Source organism: Neovison vison, chromosome 7, assembly GCF_020171115.1.
Source record: "Neovison vison isolate M4711 chromosome 7, ASM_NN_V1, whole genome shotgun sequence".
Taxonomy (NCBI): domain Eukaryota; kingdom Metazoa; phylum Chordata; class Mammalia; order Carnivora; family Mustelidae; genus Neogale; species Neogale vison.
In genome coordinates this window covers 131,435,848-131,458,943 of record NC_058097.1, presented here as the reverse complement: position 1 = coordinate 131,458,943, position 23,096 = coordinate 131,435,848, and the positions used below count along the sequence as shown (strand labels likewise).

Below are 23,096 nucleotides of genomic sequence, written 5' to 3'. Positions count from 1 at the left end.
ACTAATGACATACTCTTGAGGACTCAGACTGAAGTTATATAATTGCTTCTTCATCATTTAAAGTACTACTTATTCTCAGTTACTCGGGCATGAAATAAAAATTAAGCTCAGATTACGTGCCAGTGTCTAATATGTTTCCTGGAGATAGTCGCTCTCCAGGAGGTTACAGCTAAGAGGAAAACATAATAAACTAATTGTGCAGTACAATTTTAAGTAGTGATAAGCACTATTTGTTTTTCCTCAAATTACGTCCTTATTTCATAACTCTTCAGACACGTTTCTCTAGGTGTAAACTCTCAAATCTCAGCATTGTTAGAGGAACTCTAATCGCGAAGACCCAGGGATCCATTCATTTTCTTTTCCCTACCTCTCTTCGGCCTTCTTGAACTTCCCATACACCATCACTTAAAGCAAGTAACACTTTAAAATGCAGACGGACACCGCGCACCAACCAATCCACGCCCTCGGCACCAAGGTCCACCCTCCCCCCCTTCTCCCTCCCACTCCCGGCCACGCCTCCTACAAACCAGGAAGTTTTTCCCTACGCTGCGCTGGGAAAGCCGGAAGCGCTCCCCCGGAAGCCCAGAGCGCCGGCGCCTCCAGGAGCCTGCGAGGGAAGCCAGGGGACTGCGGTGCATTCTGGGAAAGTCGCTTGGCCCTGGGCTTTGTTTCCCGCCCCGCAGCCGTGTTTGGTTTTCCGAGGTCCGTGGAGGTACCGCAGTTCCCAGCTTGTGGGCGCTGGTCGGGGGCGCCTCTGCTTCCCATCTCCGGTTTCGGCTTGCGCGGGTGTCCTCCCGACACCTCCCCCCGACGCCGCCAGCATGTCTGGAGTGCGCGCTGTGCGCATCAGCATCGAGTCGGCCTGCGAGAAGCAGGTCCAGGAGGTGGGCCTGGATGGCACTGAGACGTACCTGCAGCCGCTGTCCATGTCGCAGAACCTGGCGCGCCTGGCCCAGCGGATCGACTTCAGCCAGGGTTCGGGCTCCGAGGAGGAGGAGGCGGCGGGGGCCGAGGGCGACGCGCAGGACTGGGCTGGTGCCGGGTCCAGCGCGGACCAGGACGATGAGGAAGGTTAGGCCCGTGTGTGCTGCTCTCGGCCGCCGGCGGGTCTGGGGGTCCCCCCGGTACCCGCCTACGTAATGCCACTCCGGCTCTCCCGCGCGGAGAGAGATGTGGTTGCGTCGGTGTCAGAACAGTCCCGTGCGGAATAGTGATAATGCTCACTGGGGTCTTTTCGCCGCTGGGCAGCTTATGGCGCTGCCTGCCTCTTAATACTCCTTATCCTCCCGCACCGTTTCTCGAGTTGGAGCATTTGAGACACTCACTGATGAAGTGCTCAAGTCTCTAATGTGGCACACTTGGTTAAGAGGCCTGCGGTTCATATCGCTGCTCTTGCCATTATTGTCTGAGTTACTTTGCTTCCCTGAGGAATGGGGATGATGCTGGTAACACCTGCTGACAAGAAAGAGGTCTGTGTTGACTGGAATATGAGGTCAGGTCTAAGAGGTAGGCGGGGGCCAGAACGTGTCGAGCCACCAGGCCCGGATAAGCATTTGGGTTTTATTAGCAAGACAGCTGATAGCTTTTGGAAGGATTTTAAGGAAACAGGTGATTGTACGTTAAAAAGATTGCTCTGGATCCGTTGTAGCAAATGGGTTACAGGGAAAACAAAACTGAAAAGAGGGAGGCTAATTAGGAGAGAATAGTAGAAAAAATGTGAGTGGGTTTTGGATTCTCATTATTATCAGGGATTAAAAAATACAATTCTTGATTTAGGTATGTGCAACAGACCCTGTGTAAATAGGAATTTAAAGATGGGTTCTCGAGCTAGTGGTGTTAGAACAGTTGGGGGTCCATTTGGGAGTAAAATATAGATACTGTCTCATATTTCACACTCCTGATTACTTTCACAAGGATTGAAATGCATATGAAAATACTACAAAATTGGAAGTTGTAGACATAGAACTTTGGGAGCAGAAGCCATCTTAAGCTCAATAGGAAACACAAATTATAAAGCCAAAGAGAGATTAATTACATAAAATTTTAAAGTAATGATAAAAGGTGCCACCAACAAAGAAAATAAAGGAGAGACTGGGAAGACTATTGGCAACCTATTGGACACATATTGGTTGCTGTCCCTGATGTTCAAAGATTCCTTGCAAACTGGGAGAAAAAAAGATAACTCACTGGAAAAATAGCCTGAAGGTATAAACAGCTGGCTGAAAAAGACATCGGATCTTACTAGTAGGGAGAGGCAAATTAAAATATTAAAACACTATTCTCGCGCATACCATTAGCAGCAACTTAAAAGACTAAATATTTGTGTTGGGAATGTGAATTGGTAAAACCTTTTTGGAAGCCAGTTTTTCAGTTCAGTATGTGTCAAAAGTGTTAAATATGCATCTCCTTTGAACCCACAAAATCACAGGTAGGAATTTAGCTTTCAGAAAAAGTTGTACACAGATGTGTGTTCAACGTGTTTACCACTACTAGCATTAGTGAAACCAACGTACCTGTCCATGAAGAAGGAATGGTTAAACTTACCATTATAAACTTATCCATTATATATGGATATATAATATCCATGCTCCAGAACGTCAGACAGAGTTAAAAGAATTAAATAGATCTATATGTGCTGGCATGGAAGTCTCTCTAGGACATAGTAATTGGAAAAAAAACAAGTAATAGAAAAATGGAAGTAAATATATGTGAATGCATTGAAAAGTATTTGCATGGGCACACCCCAATTGTCAGTACTGTTTACCTCTCAGGAGCCGAGAAAATTAGGGGTGGGGAATAAAGGAAAACTTTTACTTTTTTACTCTATAACTCTGTTTGAACTCTGGGCAGTGAGCACGTAGTGGTGAAATTTAACAAAATGATTTCAGAGGTTGGAAGGCATGTTAACATTGTTTAGTATCTGAATGTTGCCATTATAGGTTATATGTATTTTTGTACTTAAAAATTTATATTTTGGAAATACTCGACAATTATTCAAGTTTTAAGATCTGGTAGAAAAAGGTTATTTGTATAAATTTTAAAAATCTGCAGTATGTGGAGATTAGATACCAAATTTGTTTTGCCCTTATAGGAAATGCTAACTTAAATATTTACAGAGATTCAGGAAAGGTGGACAAAATGGGATAAAACAGGAAATAATTTTAAATAACTTATTGTTTCTTTTTTCATTCTTGTAACATCTAAATAAGATTTGTCTTCTAGTTATTATAACTCATACCTGTGAATTTCTTTTTTCCTTTCTCTTTAGGGTTGGTAAAATTTCAGCCTTCTCTTTGGCCTTGGGACTCAGTGAGGAATAACTTGAGAAGTGCCCTAACAGAGATGTGTGTTCTCTACGATGTCCTCAGTATTGTTAGGGATAAAAAATTTATGACTCTTGATCCAGTCTCTCAGGACGCACTTCCTCCAAAACAGGTATGTGTGGGCTTCAACTGAATGATGGTACCATTTTATTAAGTCCCAGGACCACTTCTCAGAGTATGGGCCTACTGTCTCCTTTACCTTTCATGCAAAATTAAGTCTAGATGAAGATCTAAAGACTAACGGGTTCAAAACAAACTGGCATAAAAATAGCATCTCTTTTATTTACTATTTTATTAATGGCCCTGTGACCTTCAGAAGAGTTAAGTTTCATTAATAATGTAATATTTTAAGGCTTACCAAATCTCCCCTCACTTTTAAGATTTTTTTAAAAATTTTATTTATTTATTCAATAGAAGGCGGGGGGAAGCAGGCTCCCTGCTGAGCAGAGAGCCCGATGCAGGGCTCAATCCCAGGACCCTGAGATCACAACCTGAGCCAAAGGCAGAGGCCTAAACCACTGAGCCACACAGGTGCCCCCACTTTTAAGAATTATTTATTTATTTTAGAGAGAGTGAGAGCAGGAGCTCTGGGAGGAGCAGAGGGAGAGGGAAGGGGACAAGCAGACTCCAAGCTGGGCAGAGCTGGTGTAAGTTCTGGTTTGTAGTCCGGTGTGGTGGTTGTGGTTTAACATAAGTTTATTTAAGTTGATCGGAGAAATAGGTTCAGGTGGTTATCTTTCAAAAAACGGTGTTACCTGATTGTCTTTAATTTCTCAGTTTTCTCTTGAGTAGGTATTTTATTATTAAGAGAATGTTGAAATCGTTTAAAAATGCAGATCTACACTGTTGTTTCTGATAGAATCCACAGACACTGCAGTTGATATCGAAAAAGAAGTCGCTCGCTGGAGCAGCCCAGATCCTGTTGAAGGGGGCAGAAAGACTGACCAAATCAGTTACGGAAAACCAAGAAAATAAACTGCAAAGAGACTTCAACTCTGAGCTTTTGAGATTACGGCAACACTGGAAACTCAGAAAAGTTGGGGATAAGATTCTGGGAGATCTGAGCTACAGAAGTGCAGGTATAGATCATTGTTAAAAACGATGCATTTAAACTACAGCGTGTCAAAAAACTATACAGGATTGACTAGAATGTTGCATTTTGTATAATATATTGTTTCTCAGTTACATGTTACATTTTGAGGTTTTAATTTCTGTACACATAAACCTGATAAGCTGGAATTACTTTTATCATAGACATACATTTATAGAATTGAATTTAAACTATTTATATAGTTACCTTTGAGTACATTTAGCAAAAATTTTATTTTTATACTGATTTTTTCCCCAGATTTTTATTTAAATTTTAGTTAGATAACATACAATGCAGTATGGGTTTCAGGAATAGAATTTAGTGATGTATCACTACATCAAGACCCAGTGCTCATGATAACAAGTGCCCTCCTTAATCCCCATCACCATCTAACCCGTTCTCCAACCACCTCCCTCACCAGCCCTCCAACATTAAGAGTCTCTTATGATATGTTTCTCATTCCACCCCCCCAATCCTTTATGTTCTTTTGTTTTGTTTCTTAAATTCCACTTATGTATGAAATAATGTGAAGGTATTGGTCTTTCTCTGACCAGCTTATTTAGCTTAGCACGATACACTCTAGTTCCGTCCACATTGTTGCAAATGGTAAGATTTCACTCTTTTTGATGATTGGGTAATATTCCAGTGTGTGTGTGTGCCTGTGTACCACATCTTTATCCATTCATCAGTTGATGGACATTTGGGCTCTGTCCATAGTTTGACTGTTGTTGACAACACTGCTATAAACATCAGGGTGCACGTGCCCCATTCAAATTTGTATTTTTGTATCTTTTGGGTAAATAAGTAGTGCAATTGGTGGGTCATAGGGTAGCTCTATTTTTACCGTCTTGTAGAACCTCCATACTGTTTTCCAGAGTGGCTGTACCTGGGGGTATAGCTCAGTGGTAGAGCATTTGACTGCAGAGTGGCTGCACCAGCTGCATTCCCACCAACAGTGTAAGGGGGCTCCCCTTTCTCCTCATCCTCGCCAATACCTGCTTTTTCCTGTGTTGTTGATTTTAGCCATTCTGACAGGTGTGAGGTGGTGTATCATTGTGGTTTTGATTTGTATTTCCCTGATGCCAAGTGATGTTGAGCATGTTTTCATGTATTGTTAGCCATCTTAGATATCTAATTTGGAAAAATGTCTACTCATGTCCTCTGCCCGTTTCTTGACTGGATTACTTGGTTTTTTCAGGGTGTTGAGTTTGATAAGTTCTTCATAAATTTTGGAAATTAACCCTTTATTGGGTATGTTGTTTGCATATATCTTCTTGTATTCCATCGGTTGCCTTTTAGTTTTGTTGATTGTTTCCTTCACTCTGCAGGAGCTCTTATCTTAATGGAGTCCCATTAGTTCATTTTTGCTTTTGTTGAAGATTACGTGGGTCCGTTTCTGGATTTTCTGTTCTGTTCTGTTGATCTGTGGGCCTGTTTCTCTGCCAATAACATACTGTCTTGATGACTACAGCTTTGTAATACAGCTAGAAGTCTGGAAATGTGATGCCTCCAGCTTTGCTCTTCTTTTTAAAGGTTGCTTTGGCTATTCAGGATCTTTTATGGTTCCATACAAATTTAAGGATTGTTTATTCTAGCTCTGTGAAAAATGCTGGTGGTATTTCAGTAGGGATTGTGTTAAATGTGAAGATTGCTTTCAGTATTAGACATTTTAACAATGTTTGTTTTTCCAATCCATGAGCATGGACTGTTTTTCCATTTCTTTGTGTCCTCTTCAATTTCTTTTATAGGTGTTCTGTGGTTTTCAGAGTACAGATCATTTACCTCCTTGATTTGGTTTATTCCTAAGTATCTTACTGTTTTCAGTACAGTTGTAAATGGGATCATTCCTTGATTTCTTTTTCTGTTGCTGCTTATTGGTGTATAGAAGTGCAACAGATTTCTCCTTCTTGATTTTATATCCCATGACCTTGCTGAATTCATGTATGAGTTCTAACAATTTTTTTGGTGGAGTCTTTCTGGGTTTTCTAAATAAGGCATCATGTCATCTGCAAATAGTGAAAGTTTGACGTCTTCCTTGCTGATTCAGATGCCTTTTATTTCTTCTGTTGTCTGATTGCTGAGGCTGCGACTTCCAATACTATGTTAAAGAGTAGTGGTGAGAGTGGACATCCCTGTCTTGTTCTTGAGGGTAGAGGAAAAGCTCTGTTTCTTTCCATTGTGGGTGATAGTAGCTGTGGGTCTTTTGATCATGGCCTCTATCATGTTGAGGTATGTTCTCTCCCTACTTGCTCGAGGGTTTTTATCAAGAATGTTTGCTGTATTTTTTCAAATGCTTTTTGTGCATCTATTGAGAGGATCTCATCCTTTCTTATATTGATGTGGTGCATTGTCTTGATTGTTTGCGAATATTGACCCACTCCTGCAGCCTAGAATAAATCCCGCTGGATCAGTACATTTAGCAGAAACTCTAAAGATTGTGTTTATATGTTAACACATACTAAATCATAAATGACGTTTTAGTCAAGAGGCTAAATATCTTCTCAATTAGGAGCTTACCTGTAATCCTTAAAAACTAAGCATAAAAGGAAAAAAATTCTTCCATTTTATCTTAATTCTTTTTTTCTCCCCTAAGTCATCTAAGCTGTTTTCACATCCTGGGCAAAAGAGAGAGGGCAGTGAAAACACTTTGCTGCCTTTTTCTCCCATTCAGCCAAAGCTGCAGGAATATATTTTGTTGGCAGTGTACCAAGATTTGATGAGCTTGAATTCATATCTTGTATAATTCTTTGTTGTTGAGCTATAATAGGTTTTTGGAGGTAATCATGGTAATGGCTTGTAAGCTGCTAAGGGATATTCAGAGAAGCTACACAGTAAATGTTTACAAGATTTACAGCTCAGTAACATTAAAGCTTTGAATGTCCAGGGATGAAGCAAGGAGCCCTGGCTGTGATTATTGTGATTACAACGTGATAACAATAGTAGAGTCATATTTTAAAAGGACTCATTTGCCAAAGTAAGCCATTATTGACCCCCAACCCCCATCAGTAGTACTCAAGTTGAGGTGTTTTAAGTCAAGACACTGGAGCACCTAAGTGTTTCAGCATTCATATGAATTGAGGAATTCTGAATTCTGAAGGTAGAATCCTACTCTGAAGATGAGTTCAAGATGACAAAACCTTTTTTTTCCCCCTTTTTTCTTTTTCTTTTTCCTTTCTTTTTTTTTTTTTTAAGGTAAATACCTTTTTTTTCCTGCTTCCTTTTCTTCCTTTTGCTTACTATCCTTCCCTCATGTCCCCCAAAACACATTTTGGGTGGGAGTTTAATTTATGATTCAGTAATGTTATATTCAGTGAAATAGTATTATTTACTAATGTATGTTAAATTAATGTGTTAACTGGTTCTTATTTTCCTGTTTTTAATACCCCATTAGGATCTCTCTTTCCCCATCACGGTACATTTGAAGTAATAAAGAATACAGATATTGATCTGGATAAAAAGATACCCGAAGATTACTGTCCTCTTGATGTTCAGATTCCTAGCGATTTAGAAGGGTCTGCCTATATCAAGGTATTTGTCAAGTATTTTAAGTAATTATTACTTAGCCCAGAAGTTAATTTGCTAACACCTTTTCATGTTTTTATTATCCCGTAGGTTTCAATTCAGAAACAAGCTCCAGATATAGGTGATCTGGGTACAGTCAACCTCTTTAAACGACCTTTGCCCAAATCCAAACCAGGTGTGGTTATGTTCTGTCCTCTAACTTATAGTTGTGTCTGAGCTTATGTTTCCAAATAAACTGATGATAAATGTAGAGGGGAAAATAGGTACTTCAGAGTAAGAACAATTGCAAATTTATTATTTATAACCTGTTCATTAACCATTAGTGAATAGCTGTGCAGTTTTTTGTTTTTGTTTATTTTTTTTAAGATTGAACTTCTTCACCAATTTTCTCTGTGTAAAAGAAAGGAAAATTTTTGTGTTTTGGAAACAAGATGTTCTGGTATAGTGTTTTCTGAACTTTTGATATATGTATTCAGATCACCATTTAATTCATGCATAATATAGTTAGATAACTGATATATACATATGTCTCCTGTCTTTCAGGTTCCCCACACTGGCAGACGAAATTAGAAGCAGCACAAAACGTTCTCTTGTGTAAAGAAATTTTTGCACAGCTCTCTCGGGAAGCTGTTCAAATTAAGTCACAGATCCCTCACATTGTGGTGAAAAACCAGATTATCTCTCAGCCCTTTCCAAGTAAGAGCAGCCAACCCGTTCAAATTTGTAAATAGGATTTTGTGGTTTGGGGAGCAGGACAGAGTGGGGTAACTATATATTTGGCTGTGTTGGGGGAACAGAGCAAAGAGGCAGCCTCCTAGCTATAATGGTAGCTCATAAAGCATGCAGGACAAACCTCATTCTGTCCTGTGTCCTAAGTAGCTTAACTCCTGGATTTTGAACAGTGCATGTTAAACATTTGTACCAGTAACGCTATTACTTGGCAGCAGTGGCTATGAGGTCTCTGCTAACACCATTTATGGAAGATTTTTCAGGTATCCTGTCTTGCTGTCTAAGTAACAATGGTTGTTCAGTATCTATAATATTCCTAAATTTGTGGAAATTGGGATTTTAATTATATTACTCAAGAGTAGTCAGACCTGCCTCAGAGATCAATTTGTAGTTATCTGTGTACTTGTTTTTTATATAAATTCTGAGATGTATCTTCTTGGATCTTGTCAAATGAATGGGTTTTTAGAATTGGAAAATTCCATCTTGGTTTTCATGGCAACAAGGAAGAGTATCAGTCTTCTCATCAGTAAGACCAGCTACCAATCCCGTATTTTATTGTTTTTCCCAAAAGTGGTGTTGTGTTTTGTTTTTGCTCTTTTTAAAGGCAAGAAGAAACTAATTAGTTAACATACACCTTCTGTTCACTTGTCTAACCATAGCTTAAGGTCAACAGCCACATTGCACGTCAAAGAATTTGTAATTTTTTTTGTTTTGTTTTTAAAGATTTTATTTATTTATTTGTCAGAGAGAGAGAGTGAGCACAGGCAGACAGAGTGGCAGGTAGAGTCAGAGGGAGAAGCAGGCTCCCTGCGGAGCAAGGAGCCCGATGTGGGACTCGATCCCAGGATGGTGGGATCATGACCTGAGCTGAAGGCAGCTGCCTAACCAACTGAGCCACCCAGGCGTCCCAAGAATTTGTATTGTTAAAATGCATCATAGTTTATTACACTCACGGATAGTCATTTTGGTCTGAAAATGTTAATCCTGAAGCCTGATCTTCAGGTTCGAATGGATCTTTTGAGAACGGGCTGTGATTGTACTTTTTGAAGACAACCATGCATTCCTGTGTCTTCGGTTGATTTGCCTCTGTCCTGCTTCTTTTTTATAAATAGGCTTGCAGTTACTGATTTCTTTGTGCCATTCCTCAAATGATAAGAAATCCCAAAAGTCCGCTACTGAGAAGCCAAGTCCGGAAGACCATCTTTATGTCTTAGAGCATAATTTGCATCTATTAATTAGAGAGGTAATGAGCGAAATGTTCCTTCTTGCATGGTGGGAGGCATGTCTGGTGCAGCACACATGCATAAGCTTCTCTGTGTGACCATCACTGTCTCTGTGCAGGATCCTTGCTCTGTGCTGGGGGAACACACAGATAAGCAGGATTATCAGTCTGTTCCTGAGCCTCGCTTGTGGTGGTGGAAATACACCACAGGTTACGTCTGGCGTGTAGGAAGAGCAGGCAGGGTACAGGAGGGAAGGGTGATTCTGGTTGTGTGATGGGAACGGGGTCTTTCCAGAGCCTGTGAACAGTATAGTTGGGTTGTTTCAGGATGTATTCTACTCCAGTTATCTAGAACTGTGTTTCCAGGGAGCTGGCTCACAGTTTAGGCTAATTTCAAAAGAACCCCCTGAGAAACTTCACAGAAGTGTGTATTCCAGTCTCCCCTGCCTTTAACGTATAAGCGTAGTTGTTTTTTTAACAACTTTTAAAAAAAATTGTAACTTTATGGTGACAGAGGTTGGTTAGACTTGTTATGAATCATTTTACCATATATACAAAAGTCATGTCATGTGCCTTAAACTAATCTAAGTTGTCAATTATACCTCAACAAAAAAATTAATAATAAATGGCTGTTCTTGTTACAGTTTCATAAACAGACCTTGAGTTCCATTGTGATGCCTCATCCAGCAAGTGCCCCTTTTGGTCACAAGAGAATGAGACTTTCAGGTCCTCAGGCTTTTGATAAAAATGAAATTAATTCACTACAGTCCAGTGAAGGGCTTCTAGAAAAAATCATTAAACAAGCAAAGCATATATTCCTGAGGAGCAGGTAAGGATGAACAAAGCAACTATTTTTCTTGGAAACTACAGTCATTTTTCCTTTATTAGTTACCTTCTACACATTATTTTTGCCATGAGATGACCTTCTTTCCTAGGAAGAGGAGGGTGACTGCAGGGAAAGCATTTGCATCTGGGGATGGTCCTGTCAGGTTTGGAGAAGTCTGAGCTCCGGGGCTCCTGTCGCTTTCAAGATGGTTTCTGACACTGGCTACAGTTTTGAAAGACACCTCGCTAGGAATGTGCCTTAGCACTCCTCACCTTCTTCAGTGACCCATCCACCAGAAACCTGTTCCTGAACTGATTTTAATCTTTTCTTGAAGCTTTCCTTATGTTTTGGGCTGTCCCACTTCCTAAGACTTTAGAAGGCACTTTCCCATATGTTGACTTATCTGAGTCTTTCTCTGGCATAGGTGGTGTGAGCCCATTTTCACTGATGGGAAGGTTGAAGCCCAGAGAAGTTGTGTAGCTCCCTCACAGTTAGACAGCTGAAGAGCGTGGCAGAATCAGGATCCGCGCCCAAGTCTGTGTAGCTCCAAACCTCACGCTCCTCTTACTTCTCTACACATCATTTACAAAAGAACTTAGCATGATCTGACCTCAGTGTATCTTTTTCAAGTGCTGGAGGTGCTCTTGTATTTTATTTTTGGTCCTTGGTGAAGAGGGCTATTTTTACTTTTCAAAATTGTGCCTGGCGAGAACTCCAGACCTTCAGGTATGGGCCCACTCTGCTCTGGGTGATAGTTTTTTTTTTTTTTCCCAATTTATTTATTTTCAGAAAAACAGTATTCATTATTTTTTCACCACACCCAGTGCTCCTTGCAAGCTGTGCCCTCTATAATACCCACCACCTGGTACCCCAACCTCCCACCCACCCCCGCCACTTCAAACCCCTCAGATTGTTTTTCAGAGTCCATAGTCTCTGGGTGATAGTTTTTGATTTTCGTTTTTTCCTACTAACACAAGTCCTGGTTTTAATGGCACATTAGTTTGTATTCTTTGAATGGAAACTTAATGTCTACAGCTTTTAGTAAAATGAATTAGGAAAACGTGTTAGAGAAGCTAGGGTGGTGCTTCTGGAGTTAAAAAATGTGTCTAAGCCAGAGCTCAGTCACCTGCTAACTAACTTTAGTTTTCATGTCTGTGGCCCTCTACGTGTTTATCTGTCAGTTAAGGATACAGGAGTCTGGTCTTAGGATCAAATTAAACAATGTATGCAGAAGTTCCTTATAAAAATCAAATGTGGCAGATTACTATTGTTCCTTCCACTCATGCATTTCTTTTTTTTTTTTTTTCTTTAAGATTTTATTTATTTATTTGACAGAGAGAGATCACAAGTAGGCAGAGAGGTGGGCAGAGAAAGAAGGAAGCAGGCTCCCTGCTGAGCAGAGAGCCTGATGTGGGGCTCAATCCCAGGACCCTGGGATCATGACCTGAGCCAAAAGCAGAGGCTTAACCCACTGAGCCACCCAGGTGCCCCTCCGCATTTCAATTATAGAAACCTTTACCCAAAAGTCGGGGGCATAGAAGTAACCATTTTTAGAACCATATGCATTTCAGAGTATTAGTCACAGTCTTGGAAGTAGCAAAGCTTGCAAAATGCTCCCGTTTTCCCCCAATTACAAAAGTGATGTTCCAGTGTATCAGCCTCATCTGTATCAATACCATACACAGCAAGACCGACTGCTCATGTGTTTTGATGTGTGTGTATCTTTAAAAAAAAAGAAAACGAAAATCTGGAATCATAAAATTTTATGTCCTGCCTTCACTTAATATTGTAAAGTTTTAAAATTTTTCATTTAATGTTTTTCAGAGATATTTTAATAGCTATGTAGTATCTCATCTTGTGAATAGTCCCTGATTTCTTTTACCAATTCTCATGTGCCAGATACTTTTTATTTCCAGTTTGTTGTAACATAATCTAAGAATGAATGCTCTTGGATATAGCCCAGTCTGCCCTAGGAATTTCTGAAGCACTTTCAAACAATCCCAGGAGAGGAAGAGAAAGTTAAGGGATTGAAAGAAACCCCTACCAGAGCAGAAGCAGTAAAAGAGCAGATCCCAATGCCCCTTGACCTCAGTGGCTGTTTGCATGTCTTCTGGCTTTTTCCTTCTCTTCCCAATCAAGTGCTAGAATCAGAAAACTGGAACCCAAGGACCTTTCATGATTTATGCTTTTTCTGGGCAGTGGCTGTTGATTAGCATGTATAAAAAGGGTGATTACCGGCTGTAGTGTTACACCCCTGGGTTTTTGGCTCTGGAGTTAGGCTACCAGTTTTGTGCCCTAGTTCACGGCACATCACTAAACATGGCTGGACTGAAAAATAGGGATAATAGTGGTATGTATTTGACAGGGTCATTGGTGCGTACATATAGACTTGAATACTCTCTCTCAGGTGTACATACAGTATTTATCTTTCTTGGAGTGTAGGATTTCCATTGTGCACCAAGTCTTGGTGGCTTCTCAGGAAAACAGTTGTCATTACATGAGTGATGTGCCTTAGTTGTGGGTGTGTCCCGTGTTACCAGGGACCAAGGACTGTCATCTATGAGTGGTGTATGTTCTTTTTAGAGCTGAGGTTTGTACCGTAAGAGTACCTTTCTTCCCTGTGTTCTGGTAAGCCTTCCTGAGAGAAAACAGATTGGAGTTGAGAGGAAGTCAGCCTGTGCGAGAGCACGTGTCATAGTGGGGCACTGAGCACCCGCGCCAGGCAGCCTAAAGAAGGCTCTCATCCCCTCATCTGACTTTTCTTTTTCCTTTAAAGAAAAGTCTCTGCTTTTCAGATGTGGTATTTTTGAAAAGTAGTCCTCTTTTTTTCACATAGCCGTAACATTAATAAGTATTTATAATCTTACTGGTTTATATGGTGCCTTTTTAAAAATGTTGACTTATTCTCTTTAAAAGAACTGCTGCGACCATTGACAGCTTAGCAAGTCGCATTGAGGACCCTCAGATACAGGCTCACTGGTCAAATATTAATGACGTCTATGAGTCTAGCGTGAAGGTTTTAATCACGTCACAAGGCTATGAACAGATATGCAAGTAAGTGTCAAAAATAAGTCATTCATTTAAAATGTTAAGTTGCTTTTATGTGTTGATGTTTGTTGAGTGATTACATTGAGATTTTTGGATATTATTTGCTATGGTGACATAACATTCATCAAGTGTAGAGCGTCAGGATGAGAGGTAAGAATGTCTGAAATAGTCCTTGGTATGTAAATGTCATGTGTTTGAGTTGTAAAAAAAAAAAAAAAAAAAAAACCTCCTCGTTGAGGGGGAAGCTACCACACCTCAGGCTGATCTGCTTGAGTTGCTGGCTGGGGGCTGTGGTCTTGAGGCTCGGGTATTTGAAGTGAGTAGGACCATTTATAGTAGAGCCTATACTCTCCATATTGTGCCTAGAATGGCCTGAATTTTGTGGCTTTCTCATGGCCACAAAACTATGGCGTGTTGCTAAACTTAATCTAATCCAGTTCATGATTATGCCCTTAAAATGGGGCGGAGAGGGATGCGTGGGTGGCTCAGTTGGTTAAGCAGCTGCCTTCGGCTCAGGTCATGATCCCAGGGTTCTGGAATCGAGTCCCACATTGGGCTCCTTGCTCGGCAGGGAGCCTGCTTCTCCCTCTGCCTCTGCCTGCCTCTTTTTCTGCCTGTGCTCGCTCACTCTCTCTCCCTCTGTCTCTGACAAATAAATAAATAAAATCTTTAAAAAAAAAAGGGAGGGGGGGCTGAGAGCTGTGTCCATGAAGGGCATGAAATGACTTTTGACCCATCATTCACAGAGAAGTGTTGTTCCTGATTTACACTCACAAATCACTAGCATCTCTAGCATACAGAGGACAGATTGGTGGTTGCCAGACGTGGCAGGGGTGCGGGGTGGATGGGGAGCAGAATGGGTAAAGGTGTTCAGAAGGTGCGAGCTTCCAGTTATAACCTCCAAGTTCTGTGATGCAGGGCATAGCGTGGCGACTATAGTTCATAATATCATGTTGTATATTTGAAAGTAGCTAAGAGAATAGATCTTAGAAGTTCTTATCACAAGAAGAAAAATGGGTAGCATGTGAGGAGGTGGGTGTTAACATACTATGATGATCATTTCACAATATGTACACTTACTAAATCATTATGCTGTATGCCTTAAACTAATTAATGCCATATGTCAGTTACATCTCAGTAAAACTGCGGGGGAGTAAATGAAGTTAATAAAATAAAATTAGCAAGTAGCCACAAAAGGCATTTTTGGCCTCCATTTGAGCCTCTCTGACATTTAACAACGGTGGGATACAGTGGGGGCGCCCTTCCCTAGGCCAGTCTGAGTGAGCCAGCGGCAAACATTCATCAAGGCCGGTGAATGCCTGTTTTTTTTTTCAAACGTTAGTTGCTTCTTTTAGGCAGACCTAACCAGTCACAGTGGTCTCTCCAGTAAGCAAAACACACCAGAGCATGAGAGCAGGGAGGGTCAGAGGGAGAAGCAGACGCCCTGCTAAGCAGAGAGCCCTAAGCGGGACTCGATCCCTGGAGCCCAGGATCGTGACCTGAGCCAAAGGCAGTTGCTTAACCAACTGAGCCACCCAGACACCTCAAATATAATACCCTTAAATTGTACTTTTTTAATACTGATACTTTAATTTACTGTTTTTTAAAAATGAAAAATAGTGAACATGATTTAGAAGATTGAAAACAGAAGATAAAAGAATATACAATGGAAGTCAGTCTTGTAGCTTCCAGGAAAAGATGGTGGGGTGAAGGTAGATCCTGGTTTTCTTCCCCTATACCTAAAGAAACAGAATAATTGGGATGACTTGGGGTGTGGTGGGAGAGTAGTGGTTGAGTAAGATAAAAGAAGTTTGGCTTGCATTTTAACTGTTAGGGCTGGGTAAAGGGGCCATTGACTTTCATGATATTTCTTTTGGATATGTTACTATATATACAGAATCTATAGTACTATATACTTATGTTGGTGTTTAAAAAGGTCCATAATAAAGTGTTAAGAGAAAGAGCACAAAGGAGTGGAAAAGGAAAAAAATTATCAATGTTGAGTTACTTACATTAGATCTAAGACCAGACAAATGTGAGACTGGTTCACAGGACCCAGTGGTTATAAACTTCTGTGAGGAAGAGTTAGTGATATACATAGCCTTGATAGCATCAGGAAGGAAAGGAGGTCATAGAACACCCTTTCCTCATCTTTTGTAGCTTATGCTACTTAAAAGTTCAAAGTAGTTCTCTCAGAACTTTCCAGGAGCAGGCATTTCCTTTCCTTTCCTATTCTTTTCTCTTTTCTTCTTTTTCTCTCTCTTTCTCTCTCTCTCTTTCTTTCTTTAATTTGAACGAGAGAGCATGAGCCAGCAGAGGAGGGGGTAAAGGAAGAGGGAGAAGCAGACTCCCCATCAAGCTCAGAGCCTGATGCAGGGCTTGATCCAAGGACCCGGAGATCAGGACCTGAATTGATGTCAGGTGCTTAATGGACTAAACCACTCAGGCTCCCCCAAAGGCAAGCATTTAAAACAGTTTCTACACATCCTTACAGAAAGTCTATGCATTTACAAGCATATATATATATATATATACATATATATATATATACATACATATATATATGTATATATATATATCCTGCTTTTTTCCTACAATATTTTGTGCCTTAAAATATTGAGATATAATTCACATAACCTAAAATTCACTATTTTAAAGTATACAGTTCAGGGAATGCCGGGCTGGCATAGTCAGTAGAGCATTTGACTCTTAGTCTAGAGTTGTGAGTTCAAGCCCCAGTTTAGGTGTGGAGCCTATTTAAAAAGATTAAAAAAAAAAAAAAAAGGGGGTGCCTGGGTGGCTTGGTGGGTTGAGGCCTCTGCCTTTGGCTAAGGTCATGGTCTCAGGGTCCTGGGATCATAGGGCTCTCTGCTCGGCGGGGAGCCTGCTTCCTCCTTTCCCTGTCTCTGCCTGCCTCTCTGCCTACTTGTGATCTCTGTCAAATAAATAAATATTTTTTAAAATATTTTTTAAATATTAAAAATATTATTAAAATATTATATAATATTATTAAATATTAAAAATAAATATTTTAAAATATTTTTTTAAAAAAACAAGTGTACAGTTCAGTGGATTTTAGTATATTCCCTATGTTGTAGAACTGTTATCACTGTCTAATTCCAGAATATTTCCATTACCCCCAAAAGAAACCCTATACCAGCAGTCATTCCCAGTTTGTGTGCTTTTTTTTTTTTCCCCAACTCAGCGGCACTATATTGGTGAATAAACATCCTTATCACTACCTCAGATTTATTTCTTTTTTATAGCTTTATTGCATTCATTGTGTGTACCACAACTTTTAATCAGCCTTTTGCTGCTGAACATTTTAGTTGGATGCCAGCAAAATAATTTGTACACATGTAAGTCTAGGTGTAGGATAAAGTCCTACAGGTGTAATTGCTGGACCAGAAGATACAGACCTTTAAAATGTTCATGAATGTTACTAAATTGCTTTTTCAGAGTAGCTGCTGTAACTATGCCCCTATCAATAGTCCTCTCAGAATTTTTAAAATTTGGTTAGATGTATAAGCTTTTTTTTTTTTTAAGACCTCTGAATTCTGTCGTTTTCTTGAAAGAAACGTGTAAACTTTTACTTTGTTAAAATTATACTTCTGTGGAGATAATTGCTTAAATGTCTTATTCTTAAATGTTTACTGTAAAATAAAGTACTCTTACAAATCAGGTACTCTCAAATAGGGAAAGATAGAATGCTATTTTTTCTGCACTATTCATCTAGTTGGTTAGATTTGAAGAATTTTACGTTTCTTGTACATGTCATATGCTATGCTAAAAACTTGTGAATTGGTTTGGAAGAATGTCATTGCATATTATTTTGTGAGTTTCTTTGACGTAAGCCAAGTTAATAGAGGCATAGTCTGACTTGTTTGAGGATTGTTTCAAGAGAGGGCATCAAGTTAACAAATCTTTTCCCTTTCTGTATGAGAATTTGCTCTTTGGTTAATTCTCTAGCTTTTGTTCCTGAGTAACTTGATTAGAAAGGATGCCATCTGCGTTACTAGGCAACATTGCTTTTGGAAAAAATGATCCCAGACTGGTAAAATGGGTCTGGACTGGTAGGGATTAGAAATGCCTGATAGGGATGGCTGTGGATTTCCCCAGATGGGGTGACTTGTAAAATTGGGCAGTATCTTTTGTGGGGCCCTTGGAAAGCATACCTATGGAGTGGTTATGAGAACATGTGGCTCCCTCTGGGAGTGAGGTTTCTAAGTGACAGCAGGTCCCACATGAGCCCCGTGTGGATCTCTGCTCACTGCAGCGAAGGCGGAAGGCCTGCCCGAGGAGAGGAGCAGAGGTCAGTGGTTGGTGGCAAGCTCTGCTTCCTTGCCTGCAGCCTTCTGAGCGGACTGGTGCTCAGTGTGGCCTCAGGAAGGCCAGCAGGAGTCTGATGGTTACATCGAACCCCAGAAAGTCCTATGGACCTTGCCCCTATGGGTGTAAGCACAGGTTATCCAAATTGGTATTTTCTGTTTCTTTGATGTTAAGGTTTAATATTTGTGGGACTGTATAAGGTAATTTTTGAACATTTCTGATTTTTAGTATGTGTGTTTATCAAGGTCCATCCAGCTGCAGTTGAACATCGGAGTTGAGCAGATCCGAGTTGTGCACAGAGATGGGAGGGTGATTACACTGTCTCATCAGGAGCAGGAGCTCCAGGATTTCCTTCTGTCCCAGGTAAGGGTTCATGGCTGTCCTGAACCTCTCGTAGCACTTAAAGAACAAAGTAAGGAGTAGTTCAAGTATATTAAGTTATAAAAAGAAAGCCATTTTTTTCTGCCATTTATTTAATATTTTACAACTTATGGGTTAACTGAAAATGTTGATAAACTGTCCTAGATTTATTTCCAGTTAGTTTGTATTGACGATGAAGGACCAGCTCTGAGATTACAAACTTTTTTATTTCTGACGTCTGCCAAGATTTACAACGCCTTTGGGACCTCATAAAAGTGAAGAAGTATTAACCTCAGAGAAGGGAAGATCAGATAGAAAACTATAGTGATCATTCGCCGTAACAGTGGAATATTCTGCTTAAGCGCTAAGAAAAAATTCTTCAGTATTAAGGAGCAGCATGGAAAATGCTGGGTTCTAGTTCCAGCTCCACCACACGTTTGCTTTGTGACACTGGATAAGTTTCTGGACCTTTCTTTCCTGTTCTATAAAATTAAGAACAGTATTTTTCCTATGTTCTTCATGGAGTTATGATGATCCAGTGAAAAACCAAGTTGTGGGAGAAAGCATAGGTTTAGAAATGCTGATATACCATTCACAAAATTCATATATTTCATATAAAATTAAAAAAAAAATACTGATGCTCTCCATCCTAAAAGCAATAATCTTTTATCCTGACTCTGGTGCCAAGTAAATGAAATGCATTTGTGAGGTACAGCACCTCTTGGTTGCTTGCTTACACCTTAAATGACTTTGGTCACCTGAAGCATGTATACACAGAAATATATTGGAAGGCTGGTGGGTAGCTCCCAGAATTGATGGGAAGGCTTGAAGATCCTGATTTGCTACTTCCTTCCTCAATAGGGGCCGAATGCACTCCAGATGGCCCCAGTGCATCAGACAGGATTTTAACAGGAAGTAGGTGGCATGCTCATATTACTAAGGATTTACAAAAGTGTGGGTGTCGGAGAACGCCTGGGAGAGCGTGGTGACCTAGTGCTAGTAATAACCAGGTAAGCAGGCCTGGGGGGCTTAGTGGTCACCAGTCCTAGGCCAAAGAGATAAGAGGGGCGCTTATGGGTGCCCTGAAGCAGAGTCCTGTGGACCAGGCCACTTGAGAAAAGCAGACACCTTCTGTCACAGGATACAACCTCTCAGGGGAGTGTACTGGGGTTATAAGTGCCCTGACCTTATTCTCTTCCCCGCCATCCTTCTGGCTTCCATTACCTGAGCGGTTTCCGTTATCTGAACCCAACCCAAAGCCAGAGGATGGAACCATATGGGTGATCCTCCCTGGGCAGAGGAGGGTGGTGAGTGGATTTGAAGAGGTAACTGGAAGAGTCACCCCCTGCTACTTCCGATGTTGCTCCACATTTGTGGCCCAGGTGGGAGTCTCCACTTGGCTAAGCTTCGGTCCTATTCCTGTGCTCAAGCTGGCCAGTGGACAGGGAAGGTGAGTCTCAGGCCATTTTAGTCTCTGCAGTGGAAGGTGGGATCCTCCCCGCAGCAGTCACAGAGGAGGATTCCCGTGCTAGGCAGTGAGCACCCCAAGAAAAGTTTACAATCATGATGTCAGGTTACTGCAAAGGAAATCTCCATGGTGAAGATGCATAAAGTGTCCTTTTCTTCGTTCGCAGATGTCACAGCATCAGGTGCATGCAGTTCAGCAGCTCGCCAAGGTCATGGGCTGGCAGGTGCTCAGCTTCAGCAATCATGTGGGGCTTGGGCCCATAGAGAGCATTGGCAATGCCTCTGCCATCACCGTGGCCTCCCCAAGTGGGGACTATGCTATTTCAGGTACGGGCCGCTGCCTTGAATGGGACGAGATCTTCCGGAGTTTGGCCTTAATGTTCCCCTGTATTCATTAGACATACTTCAGAGTAATTTCTCTCTGCAGTGAGTTCATATAGGAGTTATGCTGAACATTTATCTGATCATGGCGCTTATTCAGAGCAACAGATTATTGATTCTCTTTCTGGTGGTCATAAAAAATGTTTTGTTTGGGGACACATTTTCCTAAGAGCTCTGAAAACTGCCTTCAGCATTGTTACCCTGCAGTTCAAAACCAAACCTTTGATGGATAAATGCTTTTGGGAAATGTACTGCTGCAAATAGGCCAAGTTACATCTGGTCCCCAAGAGGTGAACGGATGGAACAGAGAGGAGAGGGGATTTTTAAGCCCCCACTCTGTCCAGGGCACTTTAATAAACACATGCGTCATCTAGTTGAAAATGATCTTTGGAGTACTTGCTCTTTAGTATGGTCTTTTCTAATACCTGCTCTAAATATTTGAAAGAGTAATTAGAAAACTTAGCCCACAGAATCACAGCTTGTGAATCTGCAGGCCTGGTCATTACCAGGTCTTTATTGATAAGAGTTTCAGAATGCCCATTTCTTCTTTGCTGAGTGATGAAGCCTCATTAAAACCTGAAGTTCTTAATTCAAAAAAATCTTGTCTGCATCTCTCCCAGTCCTGATTCCAAATGTTTGAGTTTCATATCAGGTGTGTATTACATGTTTTAGAAAAAATATAGATTGGTCTTGTGAAAATACATAGGACATTTGACTTTCCTAAGCCAGAATTCATCTTTCCCCATTTTTATGGTGCAAACAGTAATTCATGAATATTTATACCGGCCTAGTATATATAAATAAGCAAGCTTTTGGGGGTTTGGGGGAGGGTGGTTAGCATATTAAAACTGACCGTTTCTTTTTAACAAGAGCTTTCAAGTTGGTAGACAAGGTTTTTGTATTCGTGGTAGAATGAAGTTGTGGGACCCTTGTTTTCTAGTTTGGAAATTATATTGATATTTTGGTTTTGCTCCACAGTTCGTAACGGCCCTGAAAGTGGAAGCAAGATCATGGTTCAGTTTCCCCGTAACCAGTGTAAAGATCTTCCAAAAAGTGACGTTTTACAAGATAGCAAATGGAATCATCTTCGTGGACCGTTCAGAGAAGTTCAGTGGAATAAAATGGAAGGTCGAAACTTTGTTTATAAAATGGAGCTGCTTATGTCTGCACTTAGCCCTTGCTTACTATGATTTTTGTTTCCAGAACCGTTTCTAGTTTATTTTTTTCCAGAGAAGTTTCCAGAAACTGACTTGAGAGAGATGAACTCTAAGCACAAGGAAGAGAAACTTTCCAAAAGAGCATTGTTTAAAAAAAAAACAACAAATGTTTACCTAGCATTTTGACATTTCACTTTGTAAGTGACAGTGCTTTGAAATGCAGACACTTATGTACAGTGATAGGATATAAGTAGGGGAGATGCAGAACAACTTTTTTTATGCAGTTAACTTGAAAGGTTACTAATTTATGGGTTTGAATTCAACTTTTCAAGTATCCCTTTGATGTTGGCATCAAATAAAGCTTATGGTTAAAAATTCCAGATCTTCTCTGAACTCTTAGCAACCTAAATATACTTTGTCTTTTGCCAACGCGTCTCATTCCACTATTTATTGAAAAGATTGTGTAAGGATATTTAAACACTCTTGTGAGTCAGGAATGCTGACTCATCCAGGAGCATGAATGCATAATTCATAATCCTGGAGCATTCCTCCAGGAGCACACTCACCCCAGAAGCAAGTGGAACCGCACATGGTGCCTGCAGGGGAAGCCAGCGCTTGTCTCAACAAACCAAGTACCTCTTCCTCCAGCTGTCTTAGGTATGGCCAGGTCTGATACCAAGACTGGTACTTTGAGAGCTTCCTGGAAGGTGCAAGCTGAAGGCACAGAGGGTGTAATGGACCTCTAGGGCTTCCTTGGGTCCCCTCTTTTGGTCTCTTCCCCCACGTGAGTGACCTCCGCCCATTCGGACCAGATGTGCTCACACCTCTCCCCACCTGCCCCTGCCCTTCTCCAGCCTCTCCCCAGGAACTCTGGCCTCCTCTTCCAGTGAGAGTCTCATCCTGTCTTATTCCTTTAACGTTCTTTCCTGAGGGGAAAATACTAATGGATTGGTGGATTGATTACATTTTACAAATGACTTGTTTGAATTTCCTGGAATTAGCCCCCAGTCCTAAAATGTGCCCGAGGAACCTTCCTTCCTAAGAGACTTAGGTGGATACAGGTCTTTTGGAACCACCATAAGTAATACATAAGCAGTGTTTTCCTTATGAGAAATGCTTTCAGTTTTTTAGAAGATAACCCTTTTAATCATGTATAAGGTGACTCTGAAGTAACTTTAAAAGGTTTAAAAGAAAATGGAGTTTGTAAGCCCCAAATACCGTAACATCTTCGTATTTGCTTTTTGTCCCCTTTTAATCCTTCTTTACACAGAAATTTTTTTAAAAAAATCAGTCTGAATCTGAATTATAAACCTTTTCATGGTAGCCCACAAAAGTTGCCTTAGCTAATTATCCTGAGCTCATCTGGACAGCTCTTCTCCCACGAGGAGTCTTACGTGATTTTAAGGGCTCACACTCTGATACAGCAAATCTCTATGGACTTTTGCCAGAGGATTAACTTTTTAAAAAATTTCCATCCACTGCAGATTGGTATTTTGGTAAATAAAAATGAATTAGAAAAATTAAAGGGATACCAAACAAAAACCCTCCCATTTTATGATAATAGACATAAAATTGGCTATCAAGCAAACATTTCTGGATGCTTCATCCTCTCTCGTCATGAGCTAGTTCAACAGGACCATGT

At 40.6% G+C, this 23,096-nt stretch overlaps 1 protein-coding gene across 1 annotated transcript; it reads left to right on the top strand.

Annotated features, from left to right (window-relative positions):
- Nucleotides 1–596: 596 nt before the first annotated feature.
- MED17 (mediator complex subunit 17) lies at nt 597–21,834 on the top strand. Its single transcript, XM_044258306.1, has 12 exons — nt 597–1,071; nt 3,269–3,435; nt 4,183–4,402; nt 7,805–7,941; nt 8,026–8,110; nt 8,479–8,631; nt 9,777–9,907; nt 10,531–10,715; nt 13,629–13,766; nt 18,335–18,452; nt 20,084–20,243; nt 21,276–21,834. Exons 1-12 carry the CDS (start codon nt 822–824, stop codon nt 21,485–21,487), a joined length of 1,956 nt encoding a protein of 651 aa, XP_044114241.1. The 5' UTR covers nt 597–821; the 3' UTR covers nt 21,488–21,834.
- Nucleotides 21,835–23,096: the final 1,262 nt, after the last annotated feature.

Excerpts from the sequence above, each read along its gene's own strand:
- MED17 (XM_044258306.1), top strand. The coding sequence starts at position 822 with ATGTCTGGAGTGCGCGCTGTGCGCATCAGCATCGAGTCGGCCTGCGAG. Across the intron at positions 8,111-8,478 it reads TTTGCCCAAATCCAAACCAG|GTTCCCCACACTGGCAGACG; the intron begins GTGTGGTTATGT and ends CCTGTCTTTCAG. Across the intron at positions 20,244-21,275 it reads TGGGGACTATGCTATTTCAG|TTCGTAACGGCCCTGAAAGT; the intron begins GTACGGGCCGCT and ends TTTGCTCCACAG.